General features: G+C 41.5%; 1 protein-coding gene across 1 annotated transcript; it reads right to left on the reverse strand.

Annotated features, from left to right (window-relative positions):
• Positions 1-7,429: 7,429 nt before the first annotated feature.
• On the reverse strand, positions 7,430-8,249 carry LOC123441561 (NADH dehydrogenase [ubiquinone] 1 alpha subcomplex assembly factor 2-like). Its single transcript, XM_045117941.1, has 5 exons — positions 8,135-8,249; positions 7,935-7,991; positions 7,711-7,763; positions 7,548-7,599; positions 7,430-7,446 (listed from the first exon to the last, which is right to left on the reverse strand). Exons 1-5 carry the CDS (start codon positions 8,247-8,249, stop codon positions 7,430-7,432), a joined length of 294 nt encoding a protein of 97 aa, XP_044973876.1.
• Between the last annotated feature and the right edge of the window lie 11,474 nt (positions 8,250-19,723).

Raw genomic sequence — 19,723 nt, forward strand, 5'->3', positions numbered from 1 at the left:
ATGTCCCAATGATATGACCATTATATGGATAAGGTTTGGGGATAGCTGGCACGCGACATATCAACGGTCGGAACTCATGTCTCTCCTATTCCTCACTTGTAGGTAATTCGCACTAGCGAAATCCTAAGTTATGAGTTAGAGCAATTTCTTGAGAGACCAGAAGATCTTCATCTTTGTCACTTAAGAAATTGACTAAGCTATAAAATATTTCCAAAGGCTTCATTGAAGGATTGGGTATGTGTTGGCTTTTAGATGAGCATCACTTGGAAACTTTTCCTTAGTTCTACCTTGACCCCTTTAATAGTACGAATGTCCTATGACTCAGAAAAAAGGAAATGAAACTATGAAAACAAAAGTCTTCATGCTTCAAAGTCCTTGCATCAATTTCTTCAAGGACACTCCAATTTCCTCGCTTTCCATGTCTTCTAGGAATTTCCAAAGTCTTTAGTCAAAAAAATTCATTTTTAGGGGTCGATATTCTTCGATAACTCAAACTCCTGAGCAACTTATAGAGCATGTGTACGCTCACAAACATGTTTGTCTCTTAACCTATAAGTCGTCAATACACCAAAATCACTAAGGGGCAATATATGCACTTACACAACCTGATAATGATGTGGAAATAGAACCTACTAAAGATCTTGATAACCCACATACTAAGAATACACACTATGATAAGTGGGATTTTTTTGCTAGAAAACATGGTAGAGAAAGAGAACCATGGGTTCAAAAATCCATGCCCTTCCGTCATAATCCTTCTAAGAATAAGGATCAAGAGGATTTTGAGCGCTTTTTTAAATGCTTAGACCCGTATTTTTATGAATATGTTTGAAAAATATCTTGAAAATGCCTCCTTATGCTAAGTATATGACATATATTATGACTAATAAAAGAAAGATACCTGAAGCTGAGATTTTCACCATGCTTTCTAATTATTCATTTGATGGTGGAGCGCCTAGGAAGTTGGGAGGTCATCGTATAACAACGATACCTTGCTCCATTAAACGAAGTTATCTTAAAACTCATTTATGTGATCTAGGAGTCGGTGTTAGTGTTATGCCTTTCTGTTTCTACAAGACTTGATTTGAATAACATTACACATACTAAAATATATTTCCAAATGTGTGACATCCGTGGATTATGCTATAGTAAAATCCTTGTAATCAAGCTAGAGTGACATGGGTATTAAGTTAATCCATTTTTCTCATCCAATTACGATCACTCTTGGAATCAAACCCTAATTCATTTTCTTGCAATTCAAATTCATTTGGAAAGTGGATTTAAATGTTTTTGTGAATCGGGAATTAAAAATCATGTATAGGTTTCAATTACTACCTAGGCATTTCTAAAATTGCAACCCACATTTTTGTAAGGTGTTTAGTGCCTCTAAAACAATTTTTGAAAGGACAAAACAATTATTAGAAGTATTTTTTTATTTTGGCAGTATTCAAATGATTTCTAAAGACCCTCAAACATTTTGTAGCAGTGCCATAAATTGCATTAAGCATAATGGACGAAGTCCCATATTTTTACAAAGGTATTTTGTGGCTAAAATAATAAATAAAGAAAAAAAAGAAAAGTTAAATAGAAAGAATACACCCCCCGCTAGGCCTTGGCCCAAGTGGCAGGCCCAGCTGCCAGCCCGACCGGCCGGCCCACACTGCCATGGGGGTATATAAGAACACCCTAACCCTAAATCCCCCAGCCACCCCCACTCCCCCCCTCACCACGAGCCCCCAGCCCCCGACGGCTGCTCTCCGTCTCCCGACCAGGCCCGATCCCACTCGCGTGTGGCACGCCCCCGCCCCCCTCGGCCACCGTCGGCACCACCCGGCCGCCAAGTCCTCCTCGCCGGCCTCCTTGTCTCCTCCCCAGTCTGCCTCGTCAAGCCATGACGCCCCCTCTTCTCACCAAGGTGGGTGAGCGCCACCCCCTCATCGCCCCCGGACTCCTCCGACGAGCTCCCTATGCCGCACCGACCGCCTGTCCCGAGGACGCTCGCCCCTACGTGCGCGCCGCGCTCGTAGCTACGGTTGTTGACCCAGCCACGGCTGAACCCCGTCCCTGCATCGCGCGCCATCCACCCGCCTCCGCACCGCCTGCTGCGCACCGCCGCTCACCGTTGCAGCTTCCGTTTGTCTCCTTCGGCCTATTGCGCTCCCGTTCCCGAGCCACGCCTTCGGCCACTATGCCCTCACACGTTCTCTCTCGCACCCGCAACCCCCCGGCCCCTCATGCGTGCTGGTTCCAGCCCCCTGGCCGCTGGCACCACCACATTTGGCCCTGCCCCAATGCCACCTCGGGCCACTGGCCATGGCTGGTTCGGCCCCAACCCCACTGACCCTCGGTGATGTGTGGGGATAACCCCCTCCCCTCCCCCCCCCCCCCGGTTGGGGCTAGTCCCTCCCCCTAGAGGGGATGACAAGAGGGGCCCACGCCCATGTAAACAAAATGGTAGTTAAAAATAATAAAAATATAGAAATTAATTAATTAAGTGATTAATTAATACAATAAAGTACATTACCTAATTAACCTCCGTTTAGCATGTCAAATTAATTAGATTAATTAATTAGGTTGATTAAATCTAAATTGTGTAATTAAATCTGTTAATTAATTAGCATTCAATGACATGTAGGACCGAGTGGTAAGTTTGATGAGTCAACACGAATGTTCAGTCTTGATATCAGCATGACATCATGCTGATGTCCTAATTAAATTCTTAAATAAAATTATTCTATTTAACTACAGAATAATAATAAATCTTTAAAAAATAATATAAAATAATCCGTAACCCGGATGGAAATAATTTGTACATGAAAGTTGATTAGAAAAACGAGACGAACCGGGATACGCTATACTTTCTCTCCAACGTGCCCATAGCATAGCGAACATGGAACTTTTCCATCGTTTTTGTTTGTGTGGTAGTAGCCACAGACCCGGAAAATACCGCTAGATATTTTCCCGATTCGTACATGACGTGTAGTCTTCCGTTAGCTCATGCCTAGTACTGCATGTTGCCATGTCATGCATCGTGTTGCACCTGTTTGCTGTTATTTATTGTTTCTCCCACCTCTTCTCTCCGATAGATGCCAACGCCGATGCTTCTGTCGGGTACGACTACCTAGGTGATTACCAGCCATTTGCAGCAGAACAACAAGGCAAGCAACCCCCCTTGATCATTCCTATATCGCGCATTTCCTTCTCCCTCATGCTTGCCTTAGATTTTGCTACTATTATAGATAGCTCCTATTCTGATGCATAGCCTCCTACTATGCTCTTGAGGAGTGATGCCCATTGACCCCTTAGTACAAGTTGCCCCGACTTTATCATCAAAATCTCAATCTACTGACCGACGAGCAAAGACCCGTCACATCACTCACATCCCCCTTGTTGTACGACGCTGCACAGCTACTATCACTACTAGGAAAAGGCCTGCTAGTGGCACACCTGTTTTGGCTACTAATGGCGCACTACATGTGCGCCACTAGCATCACGCCATTCGAATTTTTTACTAATGGCGCACCACAGGTGCGCCATTAGTATCTTGTATACTAATGGCGCACCAGGCAGTGCGCCATTAGTATAGCCCATGGTGCGCCATTAGTATGCCTTCCAGGGGGGCATATTTACCCATGTGCTCTGGCTTACTAATGGCGCACTAGTTGACGATGCACCACTAGTGTGCTTTTTGTAGTGCGCCACTAAAGTGCTGAGTGGTGCGCCACTAGTATGAATATTAGGTATTATTTTCATTTTTCTTTTCTGATATTTGCACAGGTTACAAAACATATTACTGCACAGAATATAGAGAGCACAACATATAAACAACTGAATTATCGAATACAATAGAAGATTAGTCTCTGAATACAATTCATCATATTAGTCTCCAAATTTAAAATAACGAATAAAGTTAGAACATTACAAGTCTCGAGACCGCGAGTAGCGAGTTTGTCTTCACATTACAAGTCGATATCGAGCATCTAAACTACCATCACATAGAAGAGAGCTGCGGTCATCACGATGAGCATAATCGAGATGAAATTGGTCTTCATCCGGTTCATCCAACGCTCCCTCCTCTCTCCCGCTAGATAGCGCGCGTATCTAACTTCCGCCTCCGCCCTAGTGGTGTACCCTTTGTAACTGTTACCGCTGAAACGGTGAACCTATCATCTGTGCGTGCTCTTCCATCATCAGTGGTGGCATCCTCGGCGGCACCATCAGTGGTGTCATCCCCGACGCCACTAGGGGTTGTGTAGTCGGGATGGGTGTCTTCCGCGTCGTCCTCAAAGCGGTGAGGTTCTTCCTCCATCTCCTGGGACAGCTCCCAGAATGCCTTGCCCGAACCGCCGGCCTCATCGTTGTGGGCCATGTTTCGCTCTAAATAGGAAAAAAGTTTGGTCAAAAAGTGGGTTATTGTCAAGGAACAAGACCATGGTCTCATCGTTTAGGGTTTTTCGACACCGAGGCATCCTAAAAGCTAAGCTTTTATCATTTAGGGTTTGTCGATGTCGAGGCACTCTAAAAGCCTAAGCTTTCATCATTTAGGTTGTTATCGACACCGAGGCACCCTAAAAGCCAAGGTTTTATAATTTAGGGTTTGTCGACGCTGAGGCACCCTAAATGCTAAGTTTAGGTTTCATCATTTAGGGTTTATCGACGCCGAGGCACCCTAGGTTGGCTGATATATATGGGTATCTTCTAATAAAATACCCTATCAAGAAAAAGGAAGCAGAATTCTAAGTTGGGCCTAATCACTTGGCTCCATTGCCACCTATGGTTTAATGCAGCAAGAATAAAGGGGAAGTTGATCCTACTTAATTAAGTACTGATACGTCTCAAATGTATCTATAATTTTTGATGGTTTCATGTTGTTATCTTGTCAACTTTGGATGTTTTATGTACCTTTTATATCTTTTTTGGGACTAACTTATTAATTCAGTGCCAAGTGCGAGTTCCTGTTTTTTCTGTGTTTTTTACTCTTTTCAGATCAGATTTTGGAACGGAGTCCAAACGGAATAAAATCCCCGAAATAAATTTTTCCAGAACAGAAGAAGATCGAGGGACTTGAGGGCCAAGGCAGGAGAGCCACAAGGGGCCCACAACCCCTGTAGCAGCCACCAGGGGGCCGGCGGCTACCAGGATTGTGGCCTCCCTGGCGCTCCCCTGCCGTAGCTCTTTCGCCTATATATTTCCTAAAATCCAGAAAAAAATCAGGGCATCCACGAAAATACTTTTCCGCCGCCGCAAGCTTCTGTTTCCGCGAGATCTCATCTGGAGACCCTTCCCAGTGCCCTGCCAGAGGGGACTTTGGAGTTGGAGGGCTTCTACATCAAGATCATCGCCTCTCCAATGACTCTTGAGATCAACGGGTCTGTAGTTAGTAGTTAGGTGGCTTCTTCTCTCTCTTGTATCTTCAATACAAAGTTCTCCATGATCCTCATGGAGATCTATCCGATGTAATCCTCTTTGGCGGTGTGTTTATCGAGATCAGATGAATTGTGGATTTGTGATCAGATTATCTATGAATTATATTTTGAGTCTTTGTTGATTTCTTATATGCATGATTTGACATCCTTGTAATTCTCTCCGAGTCTTTGGTTTTGTTTGGCCAACTAGATCTATGATTCTTGCAATGGGAGAAGTGCTTGGTTTTGGTTTCATACCGTGTGGTGACCTTTCCCAGTGACAGAAGGGGCAGCAAGGCACACATCGTGTTGTGGCCATCAAGGGTAACAAGATGGGCTTTTATCATAGATATGAGATTGTCCATCTACACCATGTCATCTTGCTTAAGGCGTTACTCTGTTCTTATGAACTTAATACACTAGATGCATGCTGGATAGCGGTCGACGTGTGGAGTAATAGTAGTAGATGCAGAAAGTATCAGTCTACTTGTTTTGGACGTAATGCCTATAGATATAATCATTGGCATAGATAACGTCACTACTTTGCGTGGTTCAATCAGTTGCTCGAGAGTAATTCGTTCACCCACCGTCTATTTGCTTTCGTGAGAGAAGCCACTAGTGAACACTACGGCCCCCGGGTCTATTCACAACTATTGTTTCCACTTTCACTTTTACTTTGCTTTGTTTACTTTTTGCTTTCAGCTCTCACTTTGCAAACAATCTATAAGGGATTGACAACCCCTTCATAGCGTTGGGTGCAAGCACTTTGTGTTTGTGCAGGTAATTGCGACTTGACGCGATCCTCCCTCTGGATCGATACCTTGGTTCTCAAAACTGAGGGAAATACTTACCGCCGCTGTGCTACATAACCCTTTCCGCTTCGAGGGAACACCAACGCAAGGCTCCAAGGCCACGGGGGAATCCTTTGCATATTTGCCAAGGAAGTCCCTAAAGGCGTAGCCGTAGCAGAAGAATTCATGGTGCCGTTGCCGAGGAGTATCAAGACAAGAATAGTCTCCCGTCAACACGCTTATTTCTGGCGCCGTTGGAGGGTCTTTTGTTGCAGTAGCAAGTACTAAGATTCCCCGGCCCATGCATTAGTCGCAAGTACCCCATATGTCCTATTTTTAGCAAAGTCATGCTAAAATTCACGGTGTCTGATCTTCCTGTAGGCCTGGTCCTCATCGTTCTGAAGATCAGCTAGAGATACATCAAACACCCGGTACTTCAGGCCCTCTGAGGCAATCTACAAACAAAAATAAAATGTGCAGTAAGCTAATACTATCATAATCTCTACAAAAGCAGGCATCAAAAAAGTTGATAAATGAATGTAAATGTAAAGCCTTAGAAGTGAAGTTTCATGATGTCCACCATGACACGTATGTATCCCAAAGTATTATACTATGGTAAAAGAGCTACGACAGACACACAATTAGCAATAATCAGTTAGACCAAACACAAACGAGTAACAACACATATGCTAAGCTACTGATTCTAATCAACAAACAGGTACTAGCTTTAAAACAAGCATGATATAACTATAACTACACATAAACAAGAAGCATGATTTTGTTTCGTACATACGTGAACTGCTTGGCAAATTACAACACTGAGATCATTTCTGAGACAACTAGTAAATCTGAAGTAACATCAATTATCAGTGTAATAGTAATTGCATTAGTGCTTGCTTATAACGCCCTTCAGCGCTTAACACAAGGAAACCCTAAGAAAATGGGTGAATCCGCTTCATTGCAATAGTACTCGATAGATCACAGTCGCGTATATGAGGGCAGGCAAACTACTAAACAGCTAATCCTCGGGACAGAAGGGATCAATGGAAGCACAAACACCGCACGCAACGATGCAAGGACGAGGAGAGCATACCTTGGTACCCTGGGTCCTGGACACGAGGGTCTTGCCGACGTTGCGGCTGGTGAAGAGCAGCGGCGCCTTGATGTTATACCACTGCTTCTTGGTGAACGGATCCACGCTACAAAACCACAAGAAACCAAGCGTGAAGCACCCTAAATGCTATTTTTAACTTATGTGGTAACATTTTTAATGAGCAATACACATAGTGTGTAGCAAGTTCAAGAACAAAAGCAAAAGAGAGGTTAGAAGTTGGAATCAGCAGATACATACGCTCAACATTTTTCTTCACACGTTCATGCCTCGCCTCCAGTTCATCTAATTCCTGTGTCAGTGTAGCAATACATGACATCAGTATCAGATGCAACGAACATGCTGCTTCATCAATGCACAATTTTGAGAAAAACATGTGGAATGGCATGGCGTAACTCCTAACCTCTGGTGTTGGAGCTTTCTTCCTTTGTCCATTCAACCAGCAAATCCACTCAACTACAAGCACGACGCAACTATCAGATGATGTGTACTCACTGACAAATCTGAATATACTGGCTCAGAATGAAAGCCATAAACCATGCATGCCTGCAAAAAACGTTTGTTGGTACCAGGCAAATCGGAGAACTAGAGATTCTCACAGGCCTAACAAGCGATAGGAGGCGTAACCTGGAACAGTGGTCGGGTCCCGGTCACCCTTGAACTGCACCCACCTCTTCTCCTTCACTGCGTAATGCATCACGAAGCAGAAACACGATTACATCAGGATCGTTCTCATAAAGGAGGGCACAGGTTCTTATTGCAGGGGGAGAAGGGGAACGCATGGACGATAGAGGTGCCCGGAGAGGGATGGACGCGGGGGCATGTACTGGCGCCATGGACCTCCTCGATGCGGGAGAAGTAGTGGTTGCCGGCCCTGTCGGTGCCCACCTGCGTCCGGGACCGGAACATCCCCAACATCCGTTCCATCAGCCGCTTCGACATCGCTCTGCCGTCGCACCCTCTTCCGGCTGCCTTCGTCCGTTTGCCGCTCGCCGGACCAGTTACTGCGCCGCCGCCTTATGGACCCCCACCTCCTCCGCGGGCCACCGGCTGCTCAGACGCAACGCCTCCTGCTACAAAAAAGAGGATTGGATGATTTGGGAATCGGGAGAAGAGGCGCGCGTAAGGACACGTGGGCAGCATAGCAGGCGCACAGCAGCGCGATGTCCAGATAATGGAGGGATTGGTCCGTGGACATCGAGATGCGACTTACCCCCGCTTCGACCTGCAGCGCTGCCACCGGAGTTGGGGTCGCCGAGGGGAGTCGCTGTTGCTCGATGGCTGGGAGACGACGGGTGAGCACGGCAGGCTCGGGTTTTGGTCTAATTTTTATACTCTGGTTACTAATGGCACACCAGCTGGTGGTGCGCCATTAGTAGTTTTGCAAAACAAAATTATAGTAGTGGCGCACTGGATGAGTGGTGCGCCATTACTAGTTAAACTAGTAATGGCGCACTCTGCCCCGGTGCGCAATTAGTACTTTTGGAAAAAAAAGTTTGTTAGTAGTGGCGCACCGTGTGTGTGGTGCGCCATTAGTGTCCATGACACTAATGGCACACCTGCACATGGTGCGCCACTGCTATATAGTAGTGGCGCACCACTTGTCTGGTGCGCCATTAGTGTCTATATTATCTATAGCCCTTTTCCTAGTTGTGTATCGAGTACCAAGGGTGACACCTCGTTACGTACTCCTGATGTTAGGTCTGTAGTGTAGTTAACTGGCGGTGGTTTATGGAGGGCGATTCCTCTTCACCACCTCCTGATGTTGATTCAGGCATGGACCATCGAAGGTGATTCCTCCTTGGTCGCCTTGACGGATACATCGTTCGAAATCCATAGAGGGTGATACCTCGGATCCCTCTGATGTTACAGCCACACGATTACTTGACCTTGCTACTTGGTACATGATAAGGTGCATTACGGGTGGACTCTCGCATCGTTGTGGCAAGGCGTGGACATGCATTATTTGCTCTCACCACACATCCTCGAGACGGGACAACGGGACCACATATCGTGGATCGCTGATCACCGCCGCATTGTTAATTAAAATGCCAATGGGAGTTGGGTATATGATATGAGTTGTTCGTTGAGCTTTTTGCACTAACCTTCACGTGGGAGAAGTTATGGTTACTCGACGGCGTGGTATCAGCTAAAGCTCTTCAAACGTCAGTAATGGAGCAGGACGTGCCCGAGTGGACCGCGTAAGCATTGTTCTCGTATAAGAGATGCCAGGACTAACTCCTTTCGCCCACGCATCGTGCAGGAGTGCAAATGGTGATGGGCCCATGACCCCTACGCGCTTAGGATTTAGACCGGCTGGTTGGCCTCTGTTTTGATCCTAGATAGGGTTGTGACGTGTTGATGTTCCGAGGTGGGGCATGACCCAGGAAAGTGTGTCCGGCCAGAATTTATCAAGCGTGTTGGGTAATTTCTCGCACCCCTCCAGGGATGAAAATTAATATTTCGGATAGCCGTGTCCACGGTTACACGGCGAATTGGAATTGTATCTTGATCTAATACAACTAGAACTGTTACTTAACTCGCATGTTTGCTCCGAGATTGCTTTCTCCCAGGTAGTCGAGGAAGAATCTCTAGGCGTGACTTATTAAAATTGTTATAAAAATATGACAATATAATTGTGTTATTGCTCTACACTCTTCTAATGATGCAAGACCCCAAAGATGCTAGTCTTTGATAGGACTTGTCCCTTCTCTCTATTCTTGCATTGCTGCAGTCAGTCCATATATAACCCCATTCCTTTGATACTGATGCATACTTAGCATAGTTTAGATGTCTGTCTTGCGAGTGCTTTGGATGAGTACTCACCGTTGATTTTCTCCCCCTTTTCCGCTTGATACGATTGCCATGACCAGATGATGGATCCCAGGAGATGGCGTATCCTGCCAACATCGTCTACTTCCCCTCCGGTGCCTACTACTACGTGGAGGCCGCTGACGACCATGAGTAGTTCAAGAGGCTCCCAAGCAGGAGTCCTCGCTTTGTTCTATCTATGTATCTTTTGTGCTAGACTTCTTTAAGGTACAACTTGTTTCTATGTCTGCAAACAGATATTGTTTGCTTCCGCTGAGTCTTGTGTTTTCGAGCTTGTAGTCGAGCCCTTGAGGCACCTGGCTTGCAATATGAAGCTGGTACGACTTGTATTTCTGTCTAGAGTTGTTTTGTGACATGTTACCGTGAGTCCCTAATCTTGGTCATACACATGGCGTGTATTTTTAGTGTACGATCAAAACTAGGGGCGTCACAAGTTGGTATGAGAGCCGACTGCCTGTAGGTAAACCCCTTTCCAACTCCTTGGCCAAAGTTGAGTCTAGTACTTGAATTTTTTTACTAACATTGTTGTGTGGCTTACGGGCCCACATCTCAATCGGGTGGTATTAGTATATTTTACTCCTCTTTTATACTCGTGGTTCTCATCTCTCTTCTCTTTCGGGTTCAAGATTTTGCTAACTCTAACTCTAGGTTGTCATAACTACTTCCTCCCGACGAGCCTCTCATTACAGACGATAACTTGATTCATCATAGGACTCCGAAGATATTTTCAAAGTTCTCTCGAGAACTTGTGCTCACCGCTTTGCAATTTCCTTCCTCGGTCAACCCCTATGGACGACTAAATACAAATGTCATCTATACTTTCCTTTCCAGTTCCTCTTGTTTTTACAAGGTACAATGACTATCTTACCGGGGATTCGTTTGTCTAAAGTTGTCATGGGTTTCTCAAAATCCTTCGAATTGCTATTCGATTTTACGAAATCCTCAGTAGCCTATTGCTCTTGACCTTCATCACCTGCTTGCATTATGGTTAATTCCATATGTCTAACAACATTCATTAAAATCGTTTGTGATTTTCCTTTGATCTTATTGGTTGAACCTGTGTGTGAATGCAGGCAACCATCAGTTCATTCTAATAAATTATCTTTCTGTCTCAAACGTCTTCTAAACAGAAGCTAGTTATCAACAAATAAACCTTGATTGATTGCCCAATCTAAGTATATTCAACGTACTTGTATTTTATCGGAGCATCTGATTCTAATACACCAACCTACAAATCATAAATTTCTTTGGTATTTAAGTATCGACATTATTCAGATGTTCTATAATCCAATGCCTTCCATTTTATCTTCCTCTGATTGAGTACCGATACTCACACCAAGTCCTTTGTGGACCGCCAGCACCCATTGTTGGACTATTATCCGACACCATCCTTCATATTCAAAATTCTTTTGATACTCTTCCCCTGATACATGATTCCATTGGTAAATTATGTCTTCTACCTCTGATAGTTGTATCCTATGCTTTTGTCAGACATGCTCTGTTGTCAATTATGTGGTAATTACTTTTGAAGTTTGTGGTATATGTTCCTAAGATGCCCCAATGGGTTGAACCTATGCCTTCCTAAATCCGTGTGATCCCAAGAGCTTTCACGAGTCTTACTCTTCTGTTGTTTTGCCAGATAATATTTCCAAGCCACAACTTCATCAAAGACGAGGAGTAAATGGCAGATGATAGATTGATGAAGTGGGAGTCGGCCTTGAACCTTGTGTTCATGCCCATGGAAATGATGTATGTCTTATCGTGGAAGCTTCTCGTTACAATAAAATTCCCTTGGTATAAATAGATTTGGTACCTGTGATCTTGTCCTTTGCAATCGTGGTTCCGACCATGATTGTTCTTCTTTGATCCCATTTTTGGCAAGTTAAAGCACTTGTCTTCTAAAGATCAATACATCGGTCCAAGCTTTAATGCCGATCTACCTCCGAGTATTATCCCTGGTATCTCGAGAATATCACGTAGCTATATAAATTCTTATAAGATCCTCGTCAACTATGATATTTTACTGATTCCAATTTCCTCATGTTTTGAGTTGTTGGACCCTCACGGGCACCAATAACTGAAATCGAGTATGCATTGCGATTCAACAACTTTTAGTAATCTACTTTGATTATGAGTTTGTACTTGATCATGCCATTCCAAGGTGAATGGCTACATCATCATCGTCATGCTAAAGCTTGACCATGCTACATGTGTCCTTCATCCCCGGAACACATTTCCAACAGTATGCTAAGCTTATATAAAGCTTTCAACATCATGTTGGTTCTATTGAAAGGCAATTTTGGTGTTGAGCTAGCAATCTTATCTGTGGTTACAACAACCTTTCTCTTCACCATTTCCTTTGCTTGATATCATCACCAATCGATTACTTCTTCATGTAACTTATCGAAAAATGTTTCGTGATCATCATTAGCATTCTGAGAATTTCTAGGATATCGATAGAATTCATTATGCAAAATACTATCCTTTTCCCCTCGATGGTTTATGTTATCATCGATAACCTTATTGATTTATCTCCAGCACAAACTTATTCATGCTTTGTGTTGTCCCTTGAGTTCCTTGCTATCCAGCTTATGTTATGTTCTACCTTGCAGTATTACTATCTTTTATGTGAAGAGTATTGTGAGAATTGTTGCACCTTCTAAAAATTCTTCATATAGTGATACTTCTCGCCATCACCATTCATTGCTTGGACCCCATGTTGTTTCTAACCGGACTACCGACAAGTGAACTCTGATGTGTGATTCCAATACTTCTTGCAACCCTGATGCTTTGAAGTTAATGACTAATAGTTTCATTCTTAGTGTGTTGGTTGTTGACTCACCATTTTAACATTGGCCGTGCTACTCAGTCCATATTTCTGAGTGCACCCTTCAATTAATATTTAATTGTTGATGATTCCTTGAGCATACGTCATTATATCATTTAATCTGACAAATGCTATCTCCTTGTTCTTTTTCATTTTCGAAATACATCCCTATCGAAATCTTGAGGGATTGTTACTGAGACCATCGGCCACACCCTCAACTTCGCCATGTTTCATGATGAAGCTTTTTGAAAGCACTGTCTTTGTGCCTAGCTCATGAAGACTATTTTTATAGAAGAAGTGTTTTCCCAAAATTCAGGTGCATTCCTGTCACCGTGAATATGGGAAAGTTTTGTTTCGCTTCCTCTTGGATCATCCCAAATCATTCACGCATGTGCGAAGTGTTATATGTTTTGACGATTTGCTATCTTCACTTCATATACCTTTTCTTAGCACCCCAAGCCACTAACTGATTTGATCAAGGAAAAGAAGATCCTTCAGAAGAGCTAATCCAGGCTTACACAACGACTTTGTTAGCTGTGTTCAGAAAACAATGATTGTGACAAACTAAAAGAAAAGTAAACTAAAGAAAATGACGCTCCAACCAAACTCATATCATGCGATGAATAAAAATATGGCTCCAAGTGACATACAAATGGATTGAGACGAAAGAGGGATGCCCCGGAAAGCTTAGACACTTGATTCTTCCTAGAACATTACCTTGGGGTACCTTGGGTATCCCCAAGCTTAGGCTCTTGCCCCTACTTATTCCTTCATCCATCGTGATAACACCCAAAACTTGAAAACTTTAGCACACAAAACTCAAGAGAAAACTTGTGATATCCGTTAGTAAGATAGGCGAACCATAAACATTAGGTACTGTTATAAATTGATTCATATTTTATTATTGCATAAGGTAATGTATTTTAACTAATCCATTACTTATAGCACCCGGTATAATCCATAGCAAAAATAAAACCGGTTTAAAACAAAACAATTTGTAGTGATCAGCAATTAGATCCGACTACTTTAACTCTAAAAACTCTGAAAATTTATGAAAACCTGAGGAATTTGTATAAAAATACTTTGTAAAAAACACAAATCAAAAAATGTCCACTAAAATCATAGAAATTCTGCACTAGATGCAAAGATTTCTGTTTTTGCACCGTATCAATTCTACTTATCATTCACATCTTCACAAAGGCTTTACTTGGCACGAACACTAATTTGACCTTAAAAACATAATCATTATAGAATCAACAATCATGTTATCACACGCAAATAGAAAATAAAACAAGAAAAATAAGATAACTATTGGGTTGCTTACCAACTAACACTATTGTTTTATGCCCCTAGCTAGGCATAATGCATATGATTCAAGTGTTGTCATCTTTTACACTCCACTCATTAGTAGCCCTCATGATAGACCCATAAGGTGGTTTGAATTTATTTCTTTGGAAGTGTTTCATCCCTTTCTTTAATGGGAATTGTAACCTTATGTTTCTCTCTTTCATATCAATTATTGTACCTATAGTTCGTAGAAAAGGTCTCCCAAGTATTATTGGAAAATATGGGTTGTATTAAATATCATGAACTATGAAATATATAGGCACATAATTTCTATTAGAAATTATGAAAACATCGTTTATTTTTCCCAATGGTTTCTTGATAGTGTACTCCCCAAGAAGTAAATTAAGGGAACACTCATGCATACCAGTGAGACCAAGTACATCACATAAAATTTAGGTATAGTTTAGACACTAGCACCTAGGTCACACAAACCATTGCATTCATATTATTTGATCTTAATTTTAATAGTAGTTTCCCACTCATCATGCAAATTTCTAGAAATAGATACTTCTAGCTCAAGTTTCTCATCATAGGCTTTCACCATAGCTTCTACTAATGTTTAGTAAAAGCCTTGTTTGGTTCATAAGCACTGGGTGAGTCATAATGGATAACAAGAAGGAAATACATTCTACTAAATAGAAGCTCTCGTAATTAAAGTCCTTGTAATCCAAAATAGTGGGCACATCACTAGTTAAAGTTTTTGACCTCTCCAAACCACTTTTTCAATTTTTTCATTAGAAACATCACCCTCAAAATATATAGGATGCCTTCTAGCTTGAGTAGATTCATATCCAGTAACTTTGTCATCAAATTTGAGATTAGTAAACAAATATTCAATAGTATAAGTACCAATCATTTTAATATATTCATCATTATTATGGAAAAAATCGGGTGGTAAAGGCTTTTCTAAGAATTCTCTTCTCACAACCTCATCATCCTCTCCTTACTCTCATTAATAGATACTTGGATAGTTGGCAAAGATAAATTTCTAAATGTTCCCACATCAAGAGTAATTCTATCCATATTCCTAGGCAAATTATCAACTTTATTCAACTTTTATTCTACCATAGTATTAAAAATCTTTTGAGAACTAATGCATTCTTTAATTGTGTTCTCAAGATTAGAGGATATCCTTAGGATTTGTAGAAGAATTTCCATAAGATTTATCATAATAGGTTCCACAACTACTATAATAATTACCAAGATATAGTCTAGCATTGAAATTTCCTCTATATGCACTATTGTTAAAATTATTTCGCGAGATAAAGTTCACATCAGTAGCACCATAATTTTGCTCAATCAAGGTAGAGAAAGGCATATCATTGGGATCAACCTGAGCAGTTTTAGTGGGAACCATATTCATAAGATCATCCACTTTCTCACTCAAAGTAGTGATTCCCTCAACAGAATTTACCTTCTTTCGATATGCCATTGAGAATAGTTTGTCATGATGTTGTCCAGAAGTTTGGTGACTTCTCCTAATGTCACCTCCATGAAGGTACCACCTACAAAAGAATCTAGAAGGTTTCTCGACACAAAGTTTAGTCCAACATAGAAATTTTGTATAATCATCCATAAGTAAGCCGTGAGTTGGGCTATTTTTAATCATCATTTTCATCCTCTCCCAATCTTGTGCAATGCGTTCTTGCTCATGTTGCTTAAAATTTGTAATTTGATTTCTAAGGGAGATGATCTTAGCAGGAGGAAAATACTTGGTAATAACAATATCTTTACATCTCTTAGTGAAAATGGAAATTAGTTTTAATTTAACCACATTTTATCCATATCCTTTTTATTTCGCATGTTGCACAATTCAACAAAGGTGTTGAGATGCGTAGCCAGATCCTCATTAGGATTTCCAAAAAATTGTTCTTTCATCACAAGATTTAGCAATGAAACATTAATACCATAAGAGTCCGCACTAGTAGTGGGTGTTATATAAATACTAATAAAATCATTGTTATCAGTATTCGAGAAGTCACAGACCTGCCCGAGCAAGCAAAGTAACAAGTGAAGCAAGTAAACTGGCAAGTAAGACATGAAGACAAGTAAACTAGCAAAGACAAATATTTTTATTTTATTTTTAAAGCAAGAAAAATATAACAGCAAACGAAAAGTACATCATGTGAAACAGAATTTTTGCAAAGATACTTCACGGTAGGTTGGGCATACTCCCCGTCAACGGTGCCAGAAATCCTTCCTCATACTTGTGATCCGCGTTTGGTTTTTTCGTGAAGAGGAACAGGTGATGTAGGACAATATAGATAAATATTTCCTCCGTGAGAACGAAGATTATCGAGCCAAAATGAGGACCACGCAACTCCTGTCTTCAGTGCCTACACGCAAAATAGCAAACACTTGCACCCAACGCGGGTAAGAGGGTTGCCAATCCCCTTGAACTCATTACTTGCAAGTGGATAAGTAGTTTAGTTAGATAGTTTAAATATAAAAAGTAAATACAAATAATAAAAGGAAACATGGAAATAAGAGCTTTTGTAAATTTCTATGTGAATAGACCCGGGGGCCTTGATGTTCTCTAGTGGCATGTGTCCCAAAGTAGGCATATGGTGGGTAAACAAATTACTATTGGGCAATTGATAGAAAATCACAAAGTTATGCAATATTTATTCACGAAAATGATCATGTGTATATAGGCATCACATCCATAAGAAGGCCGACTCCTCCCTGCACCTATTACTATCACTCCACCGATCAACCGCTATCCAACATGCATCTAGAGTATTAAATAAAACAGAGTAATGCTTGGAGAGCAATGACATGATGTAGATAAAGAGAACACAATTAATATGATAACCCCATCGTTTTATCCTTAATGGTAACAATAGAAACAGATGTCTTGGTCCTTTTTGTCACTGTGATATAGAGCAGCGCCATTGTACCCACTACAACACATCCCTCTCACTTAAGAAAGATCATTCTAGTTGGCAAAACCAAATAAATAAATCAGAGAGATTTTTGAAGCTATCGTAATCATGGAAATAAGAATCATATAATTCAGAAAAGACTCAAATCTTTTTCATGAATAATCTGAACATAAACCCACAATTCATCGCATACCAACAAACGCACCGCACAAAGTGATTACATCGAATAGATCATCGCGAAGATGCGATGAAGTTTGTACTGAAGAACATAGAGAGAGAGAGAGAGCCATATAGATACTAGCTATGGACTCATAGGTCTGTGGTAGACTACTCACACATCACCAAGGGAGCAGCAAGGTTGATGTAGAGGCCCTCCATGATCGACCCCTCCGACAGGGCACTTGAACAGGGCTCCAGATGGGCACACCGCAGAATAGAGACTTGCAGTGTCGGAAAAAGTGTTTTGGGAGCTCTCCTAAGGTTTTTGGGGAATATGATAATTTATAAGCTAAAGAACAAGGTCAAGAGAGCTATGAGGGTCCCATGACCCAACAGGGTGCGACCACCCACCCTAGGCACACCCTGTTGGCTCATCGGGCCCTCGTGTGGTCCCCGACCTTCTCCCAAAGCTTCCAAGTTTTCTTTTGGTCCAGAAAAAATTGTCAAAAACTTTTGTGGTATTTGGACTCGGTTTGGTTCGATAAACCTGAAAAGCCAAGAACATAAAAAACATCAACTCGTATTTGGCACTGGATTAATAGATTAGTGCTAAAAAATAATATGAATTGGTAAAAAAAGCCCAAAAACATCCTATAATGATAATATTATAGCATGGAACAATAAAAAATTATAGATGCGTTGGAGACGTATCACTCCCCTACAAAAAGTTTTTTACTGATTGGTTTACTTTGTCTCGTTGTTTCTGGAACTCATGTTAATTTGTACAAATGTTTTCTTGATGTAACATTTTATTTGTTCTTATTGTGACATCAGACAAATACAACCACCCAAAGGACTTCAATATCAACATATGAAGACACACGTATTAACCCAAAAAATTTCTCACCAAAAATATATGTTAATTTCAAAATCAGAGAAAACTAGACCTTTGTTCATGCTTTCGTTAACACTTTCGAGTTATGTACACACCATTGCCCCTAGCTCCCAGCCAACTATCCATTAAACTGAAGACAAAGTACTAAGCTATTGTGTGCATGAGTACAAAACACTGGTATAAAGTTGATACCGACGGCTCATCGCTGACTCGTTACCATTTATCCCATGAATGACCACTTTCTCAAATAGGGTAAGATGCTTAGATCTCTATGATGAGCCCATGAAAAAAAATGTGAGCGATGTGTATTACATTTCAGACCATCTCTTGCTAACGTAAACATATTTACCAGAATTGTCACGCATCCCTGTTTGTGCCTCACTAACACCATTGACATGATGGGTCACTATCATGGATAAGAATCCTCGAAGTATACACATCTCCACCTCGGAATTACCACACTTTTCTCAATACACCACCTTCGTAGATCTCTTCATTGATTCACTATACAGTGTCCAAAGCTATACTCTTATCTTCCATCTTTTTTTGTTGTGCATTCCTATCTCCCATGCACGTATAGTGTTCGTGAGTATATGTATACAATCATAGGGGGCATATCATATGGGCATGCAGAGAATGAGTCAACCAATAGTGTGTGGGACCTAACCCACACCTAGTCATGCCTGAATAAACACTCTCGAGGGATAAGGAACCAGCTTGTGTCCAATATTAAATATGTATTGGAAATATGTTTCCTAGATCACCAGATCATATCATATCTCCTGGTAGTAACCAAATTATGGACACTAGTCAAATTATATAAAAGGAATGTAGTCGTTCACAAAAAGTCATCCTTGGAATTATAATCTCGTAATCTAGCTCTACTAGATCCAATCTACTAAATGTGATTCACCCATTAATCCATAGACACCAAAGGCATGAACTAGGGCGTCTACCATACACATTATAGATTTTTGGCTCATGAATAGGGATGGAAAGGGGATGATTCCCACTTGAGGGTTCCTACCCATCTCTATCTCCATGTAGCTACCGGGGACACTTTTCTTTACGTCCCCACCACACACATTTCTCCAATATAAATCCAAATTCAGTTGTGATATTTTCATCATATTACCTTTTGGACATGTCAATATACTTAGTTTTTGTAACATATATGTAGTACAAAGATATATTCTTTCATATGCTAAATATTACCAAACCATACTAGCTAGAGAATATTACAACATGTGCACATAAGTGTGTAGCAACTCATGTACATACAATTATATAACAAGCATGGAAGGGACAACGGTGGGGTATACCTTCCCATCCTCATCCTCATATTAAACTACGGGGATCAAATCTTCCCATAAACACACCATAAGAGATGAATTCTCTACGGGTGTATGGGGAACATGGCTCCACTACCACCCCTACTAGTCCTCAAGAGGAGATTTTCTATGTACGCTTG

Source organism: Hordeum vulgare, chromosome 3H (assembly GCF_904849725.1).
Source record: "Hordeum vulgare subsp. vulgare chromosome 3H, MorexV3_pseudomolecules_assembly, whole genome shotgun sequence".
NCBI classification, from domain to species: Eukaryota; Viridiplantae; Streptophyta; class Magnoliopsida; order Poales; family Poaceae; genus Hordeum; species Hordeum vulgare.